The following is a 12,654-nucleotide window of genomic DNA, read 5'->3' as shown; positions in this document are numbered from 1 at the left end:
CACATCTTCAAAAAAAATCAATCAGATTTGTGAGACACGACCTCCCACATACAAAACCATGCTGACTATCCCTTGCCCATCCAAATGTCTATATAACCTATCCCTCAGAATACTCTCCAGTAACTTACCTACTACAGATGTTAAGCTCACTGGCCTATAGTTCCCAGCATTTTACCTGCAGCCCTTCTTGAAAAGAGGCACAACATTTGCCACCCTCCAGTCTTCCGGCACCTCTACTGTATTTAAGGACGACTCGTAAATTTTAACCAGGGCTCCCGCAATTTCCTCTCTAGTTTCCCGCAATGTCCTCGGATATGTCTGATCAGGCCCTGGAGATTTGTCTACCTTCAAACACGACAGTGCCTTCAGTACTTCAACGGTAACCCTGACTGCTCTCAAAACACTTCCAGTGACTGCTCCAATTTCCTCCGTCCTACTGTCTTTCTCCTCAGTAAATGCAGAGGAGAAATACTCATTTAGGACCTTGCCCATCTCCTGTGGCCCCACACAGAGGTGACCGCTTTGATTCCTGAGAGGTCCCACTCTCTTTCTAGTTACCCTTTTCCCCCTTATGTTTTTATAACATCTTTTGGGATTGTCCTTAATGCTACCCGCCACAGCTATCTCCTGGCCCCTTTTTGCCTTTCTGGTTTCCTTCTTTAGTTTACTCCTTAGTTCCAGAAACTCCTCCAGGAATGCACTTGATCCCAGCTGCCTATACCTGTCTCATTAATCCTTCTTGTTTTTGACTAACGTCTCCATTTCCCTCATCAACCAAGCTTCCTTACATTTGCCTGCTTTGCCCTTCACTCTAATGGAGACGTACACATCCTGATCTTTCTTCAGTACATTTTTAAAAACATCCCACTTGGCCGATGTTCCTTTCCCTTCAAATAACCTGCTCCAGTCAACTTGAACGAGACCTTCTCTCGTACCCTCAAAGTTGGCCTTAACCCAGTTGAGTATTTTAACACATGGACCCTCTCCGTCCCCATCCATAACTATCTTAAACCTAATCGAACTGTGGTCACTGGTCCCAAAAGGTCTCTCCACACACACTTCATTAACTTGCCCTTCCCAATTTCCAAATATTAGATCCAGCGTTGCCCTCTCATGTGTGGGGGCCTCCACATGCTGCTTAAGAAAACTCTCCTGAACACTTTTGAGGAATTGTACCCCATCTATGATTCACACTATGATTTTCCCAGTCTGTATTGGGAAAGTTAAAGTCCACTACTACAACAACCTTAATTGACCTGCAGTTGGCTGCAATCTCCCGACACATTTGTTCTTCTAATTCCAATTGACTATTTGGGGGTCAGTAGTACACCCCCAACAAGGTGATCATCCCTTTCTTGTTCCTCAGCTCCACCCATATAGCCTCACTAAGTGAAACTATGTGAAGCTAAGGATGTTCTTGTGTCAGACTGTTGGCCTACACCTCGAGATATCTTCCAGACTTGACTGTTAGTCTGGAGAAGCCCTTTAGGCAATATGTTCTCTCTAGAAATAAAGAACAATTTGAACTTACTATTTCATCACAAACGTTAAGAATCAACAAACTATTTTTGCTCAGCTGGGAGCGTCTCACCTGTAGGTTAATTGGCTTCTGTAAATTGCCCCTTAGTGCGTGGGACATAGAATGTGCAGTGATCAATGGTCGCCGTGGAGTCGCTGGGCCGAAGGGCCTGTTTCCATACTGTCCATACTAAAGCCAGAGGATTGGGAAACTTTCATAGGACAACAGAAGGAAACAAAATGGGCAATACGGGCTGAAAAGAGGAAGTACGTTAAGTAGATATGTTAAGGGAAAAATAGTAGCAAAGTCTAATGTGGGTCCCTTGAAGGCAGACATGGGTGAAATTAGTATGGAAATTATTATCATTTTCCAATGTTCAATAGATTCAGGATCAGTTCCTATGGATTGGAAGATAGCTAATGTTACGCCACTTTTCAAGAAAGGAGTGAGAGAGAAAACGGGGAATTACAGACCAGTTAGCCTGACTTAGGTGGTGGGAAAGATGCTGGAGTCAATTATTAAAGAGGTAATAATGGGGCATTTAGATAGCAGTAAAATGATTAGTCCAAGTCAGCATGGATTTATGAAAGGAAAATCATATTTGGCTAATCTTCTGGAATTTTTTGAGGATGTGACAAGTAAAATGGATGATGGAGAGCCTTCAACTTTCAGGCCTTTGATCCCTACTAAAATTAGAGCGCATGAAGCAGACTGGAGTAGGAGGAGTGAACGGGTCCTTTTCAGAATGGCAGGCAGTGGAGAGTGGAGTGCCGCAAGGCTCGGTGTTGGGGCCGCAACTGTTTACCATATATATTAATGATTTGGAAGAGGGAATTAGGAGCAACACTAGCAAGTTTGTGGATGACACAAAGCTGGGTGGCAGTGTGAACTGTGGAGGTTGCAGGGTGACCTGGACAGGTTGAGTGAGTGGGCATATGCGTGGCAGATGCAGTATAATATAGATAAATGTGAGGTTATCCATTTTGATGGCAAAAACAAAAGGGGGGCAGATTATCTCAATGGGGTTAGGTTAGGTAAGGGGGAGGTACAGCGAGACCTGGGTGTCCTTGTACACCGCCACTGAAAGTTGGCGTGCAGGTACAGCAGGCAGTGAAGAAAGCTAATGGAATGTTGGCCTTCATAACAAGAGGATTTCAGTATAGGAGAGGTTCTTCTGCAGTTGTAAGGGCTCTGGTGAGACCACATCTGGAGTATTGCGTACAGTTTTGGTCTCCTAATTTGAGGAAGGACATCCTTGTGATTGAGGCAGTGCAGCGTAGGCTCACGAGATTGATCTCTGGGATGGCGGGACTGTCATATTAGGAAAGATTGAAAAGACTTGGCTTGTATTCACTGGGGTTTAGAAGGATGAGGGAGGATCTTACAGAAACATATAAAATTATAAAAGGACTGGACAAGGTAGATGCAGGAAAAATGTTCCCAATGTTGGGTGAGCCCAGAACCAGGGGTCACAGTCTTCGAATAAAGGGGAGGCCATTTAAGACTGAGGTGAGAAAAAACTTTTTCACCCAGAGAGTTGTGAATTTGTGGAATTCCCTGCCACAGAGGGCAGTGGAGGTCAAGTCACTGGATGGATTTAAGAGAGAGTTAGATAGATCTCTAGGGGCTAGTGGAGTCAAGGGATATGGGGAGAAGGCAGGCACGGGTTATTGATAGGGGACGATCAGCCATGATCACAATGAATGGCGGTGCTGGCTCAAAGGGCCAAATGGCCTCCTCCTGCACCTATTTTCTATGTTTCTAATGAAGAGGATACAGAGGAGATTTACCAGAATGCTGCCTGGATTAGAGAGTATCAGCTACAAGGAGAGGTTCGGCAAATTTAGATCATTTCCCTGGAATGCCGGAGGTTGAGGAGAGACCGAGGTCAAAGACCAAAGTGAAAAGCTTTTTTGTTTCATGCTATCCAGTCAGTGAAAAGACTATACATTATTTCAATCAAACCATCCGCAGTGTACAGATACATGTTAAAGGGAATAACATTCAGTGCAAGATGACGTCCAGTAAAGTCTGTGAGGTGGTGCAGTGGTAGAATTGCAGCCAGAGATCCGGGTTCGACCCTGACTACGGGTGCTTGTCTGTACGGAGTTTGTACGTTCTCCCTGTGATTTGCATGTGTTTTCTCCGGGTGCTCCAGTTTCCTCCCACACTCCAAAGATGTACAGGTTTGTAAGTTAACTGGCTTGGTATAATTGAAAAATTGTTCCTGGTGTGTATAGGATAGTGTTAGTGTGTGGGTATCGCTGGTCGGCTCGGGCTCGGTGGGCCGAAGGGTTTGTTTCCAAGCTCTATCTCTAAACTAAACTAAACTATGAGGTTGTTGGTAGGTCAGTTAGGTGACAGGATGATTCGGTTCTCTGGTATTAAGTTATTAATTTATTGTATTTTTGATCATTATGTATTATCTCCATGTTACTGCCTTTATGGGCCTGTTAAGCTGCAGCAAGCAAGAATTTAATTGTTCCATAGCTTGTACATATGACAATTAAACACTCTTGACTCTCCTGACTTGAAATGCCTGGGATGTGTCACCTCTAGTTGGTGTGGAATCTGTCACTCACCCTGGTTACCGTAAGAAGTAACTGCTGCAGTCCATGAGCAGAGGTGGTTCTTGTAAAGTGGTTGACTACTTTTGAAAGTAGCACGGTGGCGCAGCAGTTGAGTTGCCGCCTTACAGCGCATGCAGCAACAGAGACCCGGGTTCGATCCCGATTACGGGAGCTGACTGTACAGAGTTTGTACGTTCGCCCCGTGACCACGTGGATTTTCTCCGAGATCTTCGGTTTCCTCTCACACTCCAAAGACGTATAGGTGTGTAAGTAAATTGACTTGGTATAAGTGTAAAGTTGTCCCTAATGTGTGTAGGATAGTGTTAATGTGCGGAGATCGCTGATTGGTGCAAACTCAGTGGGCCAAAGGGCCTGTTTCTTTGCTGTATAGCTAAACTAAACTAAATTATATTCACGGTTATGCTTAAAATTTTTATTTTTTTATCTCGCAGCAACAGAAAGTGACCTGCAGAATAAAAGACTGAAGCTGGATTATGAGGAAATCACATTGTGCCTAAAAGAAGTGACTCTGGTTTGGGAGAAAATGCTCAATGTACCTTCAAGGTCAATAGTTAAATTCGATATGGAGAATATTCACATGGCCATGGGTCAAGGCAAGTGAACTGTAAACACTGTGAAGTATTTTAAATGGCTAACATGGTTGTAAATGCACTGATTTAATCTGAGAATTGGTTCCCGTTGAAATCATTTAATGTGTTGAAATTCAAATGTAATTTGAAAGAGAATCATATCACTAAAAGAGGACTTTTATTTTGGGCATCATGTGGGCAGCAGCCCCAGTGAAGCAAAAAAAAAATGTTAAGATAAGGTTTCGGGTTATTAAAGTTTCCTCTTCGGGTACAGAATTATTTGAACCAAAAGACTATTTAAATATTTTTTGTCTGAAATAAACTGGTCTCATAGAATGCAAAATTATTAATGTTCCATCTTAGATTTTGGAATTATTTCAGCCAAATAGCTATTTAAATTGGCACTTAAATAGCATTTTGGCTAAAATCTGTAGTTGTGCGGCACGATGGCACAGCAGTAGAGTTACTGCCTTTCATGGCCAGAGACCCGGATATGATCCTGACTACAGATGTTGGTTGTACGGAGTTTGTACATAATCCCTGTGACCGCGTGGGTTTCCTCCCGTATTCCAAAGGTATGCAGGTTTGTAGGTTAATCGACTTCTGTAAATTATCCCTAGTGCGTAGGATGGTATGAATGTATGGGCAATCGTGGTTGCCATTGACTTAGTGGGATGAAGGGCCTGGTTCCATGCTGCGCCTCTGAACTGAACCAAAACTAGTCCAAAGAGAGAACATTAGTAATTTTGCATTGTATGAGTCCAGTGTCAATGAATTCTTTCTGAGCTTTGTTCAAGATCACTTCATTTTTTGCAGGTAAAATATTACAGTGGGTTAGGGTAACGTGGTAAAATTACTGGATTAGTAATTTGTTAGGTGGGATTAATGAGTTCAAATCTTTCCTTGTCCAATCCACATGCCCAAAAATGCTATCCGAAATGTCTTGCCACACCACTTGGTTCAAGGGAGACAGGGAACTGGCAATAAATGCAGATCCTGCTGTTACCCACATCCTGTGAATGAATATAAAAACGATGCTGTAGCAAATGGGATTTACTATATGTAAATAGCTCTTTCGACAAACTTTTTAGAATAGAATGCAATTTATTGTCATTCAAACCTAGGTTTGAACGAAATATAATTTCTACAGTTTTTTACATTACAAAACAATCCAAGACCCACACTTAACACAGTTTACATAAACATCCATCACAGTGAGTCTCCAACATCTCCTCACTGTGATGGAAGGCAAAGTCTTTATCTCTTCCCTTTGTTCCTTCTCCCGTGGTCCAGCAGTCCAACTGCAGTGTCGAGGCGAACTGGGGCTCCGATGTTAAAGCTCCCGGCGGGTGATGGTAAGTCCTGAGGCCGTTTAAGCCACGCCGGGCGATGTTAGGCCCCGGCACCATGTTCTTAAACCCGTGATTCCAGCGGGAGAAGTCGCCGTTGCGGAGCTCGGAAAAGCGTTCTCCCACCAGGTTCCCATCCACCGGGTCTGCGGCCGGTGCCTCCGAACTCCAAAAGTCGGGTCGCAGCCGCTCGCCACCACAGCTCTTCCCACTCCAAAGTTGGCCAGCTCCGCGATGTCAGTTCCGCAGGCTCTGCAACTGGAGCCCCCAGGTTAGTCCCGGCCGGAGGTCGCCGCCGGCTCCACGATGTTAGGCCCAACGACATCCGAGACCTGACAGGGAATAGTCGGGTCCCCGCACAGGGAAGAGATTTAAAACGGTTTCCCCCACAGCCCCCCCACATATACACAGCTAAAAAAAATAATAAAAACTAACTCAAGACATACATTTAAAAAGACAAATCGTTTTAAAAGGGTGAGCAATTTTCCAGCAGCAAAATAAAAGTGCATCTGATAAAGTTAAGTAAAATTAAAAAAAAATAACAAAGTATTTTATTGTTTTGATTGTAATTAACGATTGAGGGTTATGGTTCCAATGTTGTAATGGAATGTTAAACATTTCTGCAGTTTTGAAAACTTTAAAAAAATCTCTGTGCCACGTGCTTGCTGACTGCCCTGTCCTGACCTGAATAACATGTCTGCACAAGAGAACAAACCTAAGACATTTCAAATAACAATATGAATTACTTTGTAGCTTCTGTGAAGAGAGAAACAGAGCTAATGTTGTAATAGATTTCATTGGACTGGGAGTGTGTAGGAAGGAACTGCAGATGCTGGTTTAAACCAAAGATAGGCACAGAATGCTGGAATAACTCAGCGGGACAGGCAGCATCTCTGGAGAGAAGGAATGCGTGATGTTTTGGGTTGAGACCCTTCTTCAGACTGCAAGGGTTTACAGGGATTCAGGAGTTGAAATGTCATTGGCCTGAAATGTTAACTCCGTTTCTCTCTCCGTTGAGACTGCCTGGGTATTTCTACCATTTTTCGATTTCATTTCAGATTTCTAGCACCAGCTCTGTTTTGGCTTTGATGTTTGGGACATTCTGTTAATTGTTGACGTTAATTGCAGACTAATTATGGCAGAATCTCAGTCATCAGGAGATGAAAGAAAACGTGGTTTTGCCTCTGGCTTTACATTTCGCTCTTGTTATTCTTTCCTTATCTGATATCCTTTTGTCTCACTTTCACTTACTCCACCCATCTGGGGAACAACCCACACCCCCTGTCTGTCTCTGCCCCCCTCCCCCCCCCCACCTATCACTTGCCAGACTTTACCTCACCCCCATCTCTCCTTACCGCTCCACTTCATCAGTCTGAAGATGTAAACTGGAAACGTTGTTTGTCCATTCCCTCCACAGATGCTGCTTGACCTGCTGAGTTCCTCCAGCCATTTGATTTTGCTGAGCATATTTAATATGCTGACCTGCATTGCACATACATGCATGCAGTACAGGATGTGACTGTGGAATGCATCCTTTTTGATATGTTCCCAGGACAAAGTTTAAATCATATATTTAGCTTGTAAGGGATGAGAGGAGTAAAGAAAGATGATTGAGTCCGATCAGTAAATATTATCATCAGGTTTAATTACTTTGGCCTATGAAACACAGCAAAAAGTTCATTTATTTTTTAATTTCATTATTCAGCTGTATCCCTGAGGTGTGAAGCCAGCACCTATCTACAATAATCAATGTGGTTACTACTTATCAGTAACAGTATCTTAAATGTGTTGTTTTGTGTAACATACTGTGCTTGAAGTTTGCATGATTTTCTTAAAGGAGCGAGGGGATGAAGTTGCAGAAAGGCTGGCTGACAAATTCCAAAATTAACGGCACAGGCAGCTGAAGGCGTGATTGATCGTAGTATAATATCGTAGTGATACCTTCAAAATCTGGATGGCACAAATGTTCAGAACTGGAGAGAAAAGAGTTGCAAGGTTTTCAGACTGGATGAAGTTACATGGATAGTGGAGAGAGAGAGAGAGAGAGAGAGAGAGAGAGAGAGCATGAAGTGATATGATGGGTGTAACCTTTATCCTTATTGTCAGCCTGAGTGCTTTTATTGGATCGTAATTTCATTGTGTTGATCTGGGCCAAACTTGGACAAATGGGATACCTTAGTCAGCATGATCAAGTTGGGCCGAAGGGCCTGTCTCCTTGCTGCTTGACCCTATGACTCTAATACATCATTATTGGATGATATGTAGGTATCCAGTGTTTGCACTCGTGACAGTGGTGCTAAGCACCACCATGATGGGATAGCTGGAGACAGCAGAATATGTTTACACACATGCTAGCTGCTATTAAATTTTACTAAATTCACAAATGCATTCCACAGCCACATCTCCCAATGGTCATGAGCCGAATACAACCTGACGAACTGTGACTATCCCTCTCTCCCTTTCCTCCAATGGATAGCAGAAGGCTCTGAGAACTTTCCATGTCTCCTGTGGTTATTTGGAGATTAAAGCTGGATTTATCCATTCCAAACACAGCAGTGGTGAATTATAGTCTGGGCAGAGATTCCCTGACATTAGAAGGCATATCTGGCTGCCTCTTTATCCCTGAATATGCAGCTGAACATAGAGTGCAGTTGGCAGACCTGAGATGTTGACTGTCTTTGTACAGAAGCAGCCTGATAGCTCAGTCTTTCCCCCAGCCTGCTCTGTAACTTGATTAATGAAAAGCTGTTTTAATATTGATCCCAAGTACAACTGGCAGGAGAATTAACATTTTGCCAGTGACTTTTAAATTGTTATGTGTCAAAGGCAAAATGGAAGCTTGTAGTTATGTTTTTAATAGATTGCAAGGGAAATTAATTATAGCCTGTTTCTGGGGTACGTTAGGTCCATTGACACAGGTAACAATTTCCTTGTGCACAGACACATCCATTCATGCCAGTAGCTTGCCGCCAGCAGCGGTGTCACTTGTAAGCTTTGATGATGGCACTGACGGCTGAGACTCCTGGGCTACTGTGGATGGACTGTGACATTTCTGGTTGTCGGTTACTCCTGAACTGTGGACAAAAACAAGAGTAACTTTAAGTGTGAGGCATCACACATCAGCATCTAGGCAAAATGCACACCACCTAAGCCCAAGCTGGGAAGGGTCGGGCTAAAAGCCATGAAATGCTCTTGCTGAAGATAGACACAAAATGCTGGAGTAACTCAGCGGGTCAGGCAGCATCTATGGAGAGAAGGAATGGGTGACATTTCGAGCCGAGACTCTTCTTCAGACTGATGTCATGGGTCTATCATGTGTTGGACAAAGCAGAGCGCCGGCTTAATAAATGGACTTTACCCATAGATAGACAAATCCGAAGAAAGGTCTTAGCCTAGTGTCACATATTCCTTTTTTCCAAGACACTGCCTGACCTGCATTAAACTTTATTACATTATAATGTATCTGTACACTGTGAATGGCTCGATTGTAATCATGTATTGTCTTTCCGCTGACTGGTTAGCACGCAACAAAAGCTTTAGTACACATGACAATAAACTAAACTGAAACTCAAGTCCACTAGGTGATCTGGAATAGAAGACTTGTGGAGCGATCATGCTTTCCATTCTTTCACCGTCAGATCTCTGATCTTATGAAGTGACTGAGGGCCCCTTAAGTTTGGGTGCATTTATATATACATATCGATGAAATCTCCTGCCTTTCCACAGCACGACAGTTTGGACACATTTTACCTTTTGCTCTGCCTTTTATTCATCCCTCTACTATTTCCAGTATCTCCCGCATGATCTAATTTCCATCTGCCAATTTCCAGATTGTTGATATAATTTCACCTTCATTGATCTTTGTTCAAATATTTTAAAGTAAGATGTTAAAGTGATATCATTTCTGGATTTGGTTTTAAGAAGATCACCGCAATTGTGAAGCTGCAATTTTTAATTAATCAGTGTGTTGTGACTGGAATGTTGTTTGAAGTTTGTTTGCATTGTAGCTACACTTTAGCTGCCAATTTACAATTTATAAACTTGTCTTTAAAAAATGATTCACAAAATCAATTTGTGGTTTTTTTCCTGTAAATTATTGGACACATGACAGCTGGCAGTTAATCCTACATGCTACCTAGATTTGGCCTTGAGTGTATTTTAACATTTGATTCTTCAATCTAAAACTTTATTCAAAACACATGGTCTACAAATATGTGATTACCAAAAATACGTCTTTAAACAGCTGAAGCTGTGTGGCCTTTTGCCAATTCATCTAGCATGGAAACATGCATTTCGGCACAACTTGCCCACGCCGACCAACATGCCCCATCTACCCAAGTTGGCCCTCATGCCTTTTGCTTTGAAGCATTGTGTGGTGATCTGTCTAACACAGTTCACTGTGTTTTCAAAACCTTTCAACCCAGTCATTGTCGCCAATCCCTCCCCAAGACTGCCAACGTATCAGTAGTTTGGTCAAAGATGTGCGAGTGTTGGTCAACTGTTCTGTGTGTTGTGACATTTTGTTCCATCCCATTTGTGTCAGATCCAGTAATATCATGTCAAAAATTCCACTTCCATAGTATTCATAAATCACATTTGGTTCAATGAAACGCATGTGTTTTGATTCCACCGGGTGGTGCCGTCAGCGATGGCAGCCTTGCCAACAATCTGCCTTTTTGTCTTTTTTGTTAATTTTAGTGTGTTTTAAAAAGTATGTGTTAATGTTCTCTGGTTTGTTTTATGTGGGGGGTGGGGGAAGGGATCGGGGAAACTTTTTTTCAATCTCTTACCTTGCCGGAGATGCGATTGTTTTCCGGATCGTATCTCCGGTCGTTCTGCGGCCTAACATCATGGAGCTGGAGGCCTTGCTCAAGACTGAATTTGAGCCCCACAGTGGGGCCGTGGACTTGCCATCGGAGCCTGTGATCCCTTGCCTGGGATCGACGCTGCAACTGCGGCCTGCGGACTTCAACATCAAGGAGCTCGCAGTCTCGGGCAGAGACTGATGTCAGATGCTCCAAAGTCGCAGGAGGTTCGACTAGCCCCGAGCCAGGGTCTGATGAGCCGTTGCGGGGGAGCTGAGATCCCCCCCGATGCGAGAGCTTGATTGTCCCGTTGTAGAGGGGCCGCCGCTGTCTGCGGGAGTCAAGATCGTCCCGTCAATGGAAAGCTCGAGGCCCCCAGCCGCGGGAGAATAAAGAAGGAGGGAGATTTAACTTTTTTTTTGCCTTCCATCATAGTGAGGAATGTGGAGGAGTCATTGTGGTGGATGTTTATGTTAAAATGTATTTTGTGTGTTTTGGTGATTTTTATTTGTATGACTGTATGGCAAATCAAATTCCTCATATGTTGCAAAACATACTTGGCAAATAAAGTATGATTATGATTATGAACTTTGACTGAAATTGCTCCTGGAGTAAGGACAAATTTGAGGCAAAAAATCCAAAACTTACTCAGACTGTTATTCATGCTTCCAGGCATCCCAGACACCTGAAAGATCATGGATATTCCGGCACCGTCCTTCAGAATTATCCATGTTCCTGTAGGACAATTCTCTCATCCATGGAATCTTATCTGGCAATACAAGTTAGAAAAAGGGCAGTGGAACTTTAAATAATTTTAAGATTAACAAAGGGAAGAAGAGTCGTCACTTCGAGCTATATAGCATGGCAACGGGCCATTTGGCTCAACTCGTCCTTGCCAATCAAGTTGACTAATTGAGGTAGTCTCACTTGCCTGTGCCTGATCCATGTCACTTCCAACTTTTCTTGTTCATGTACAAGTGTTTTTTTTGTTGTAATTATACCTGGAGACAGGAACCATTTCCTCCAGCAGCTTGTTCCATGTTTGCATCATTCTCTATACAGAAAAAGTTGCCCCTCAGATCCCCTATTAAATCTTTCCAATCTCACTGCAATACCATGCTCCCTAAATTTAGGCTCTTTTACCCTTGGGGGAAAGATTGTGAATGTGCCTATTCACCTTATCTATGTCATCATGATTTTAGAAACTTCTATAAATGTTCTATCCTATCGTACCTCCGCATATAACTCGACCCGCTAAACCCCTTGTAACTTTTTATTTCACCCTTTTGCAGTTTAATGACATTCATCCTATAACAGGGTGAACAGAACTGTGCGCAGAACTCGAAATGTCTCCTGACCAATGTCATGTCAAGTTGTAACATGATTGCACTCAATGCATTGAGTGCCAAATGGCTTCTTCACCACACTGTCAACTGTGTCGACCCTTTCATGGAACTATATACCCTACACCCCTAGGTCTCTCTGTTCTGCAATGCTCCCCATGGCCCTACACTTTACTGTGCATATCATGCCATGGTTTATCTTACCAAAATGGATTAATCTTGAGTTAAACTCCATTTGCCATTTCTCGGCCATAGGCTCACTCAATCGTGATCCCATCGTGATTGCAGATAATCTTCCTCCGTGTTCAACATATCACCAGTTTTAGTTTGTAGGAAACAACTGCAGATGCTGGTTTAAACCAAAGAGAGACACAAAATGCTAGAGTAACTCAGTGGGGCAGGCAGCATCTCTGGTGAGAAGGAATGGGTGATGTTTCGGGTTGAGACCCTTCTTCAGACTGAGCACTGGCTACCACCG

At 43.1% G+C, this 12,654-nt stretch overlaps 1 protein-coding gene across 6 annotated transcripts in view; it reads left to right on the top strand.

The window, feature by feature from the left end:
- Positions 1 to 12,654, top strand: part of tbc1d1 (TBC1 (tre-2/USP6, BUB2, cdc16) domain family, member 1) — a 253,815-nt gene that overhangs the window by 184,619 nt on the left and 56,542 nt on the right. For all 6 annotated transcript variants that reach the window (XM_055637685.1, XM_055637669.1, XM_055637677.1 and 3 more), the window contains one exon: positions 4,542 to 4,703. In XM_055637685.1, coding sequence (XP_055493660.1) covers positions 4,542 to 4,703 — 162 coding nt within the window. The remainder of the gene's footprint in view (positions 1 to 4,541; positions 4,704 to 12,654) is intronic.

Source organism: Leucoraja erinacea, chromosome 1 (assembly GCF_028641065.1).
Source record: "Leucoraja erinacea ecotype New England chromosome 1, Leri_hhj_1, whole genome shotgun sequence".
Classification (NCBI taxonomy): Eukaryota; Metazoa; Chordata; class Chondrichthyes; order Rajiformes; family Rajidae; genus Leucoraja; species Leucoraja erinaceus.
Note: the sequence above shows the minus strand (reverse complement) of the source record. Positions and strands in the feature narration are given on the sequence as shown.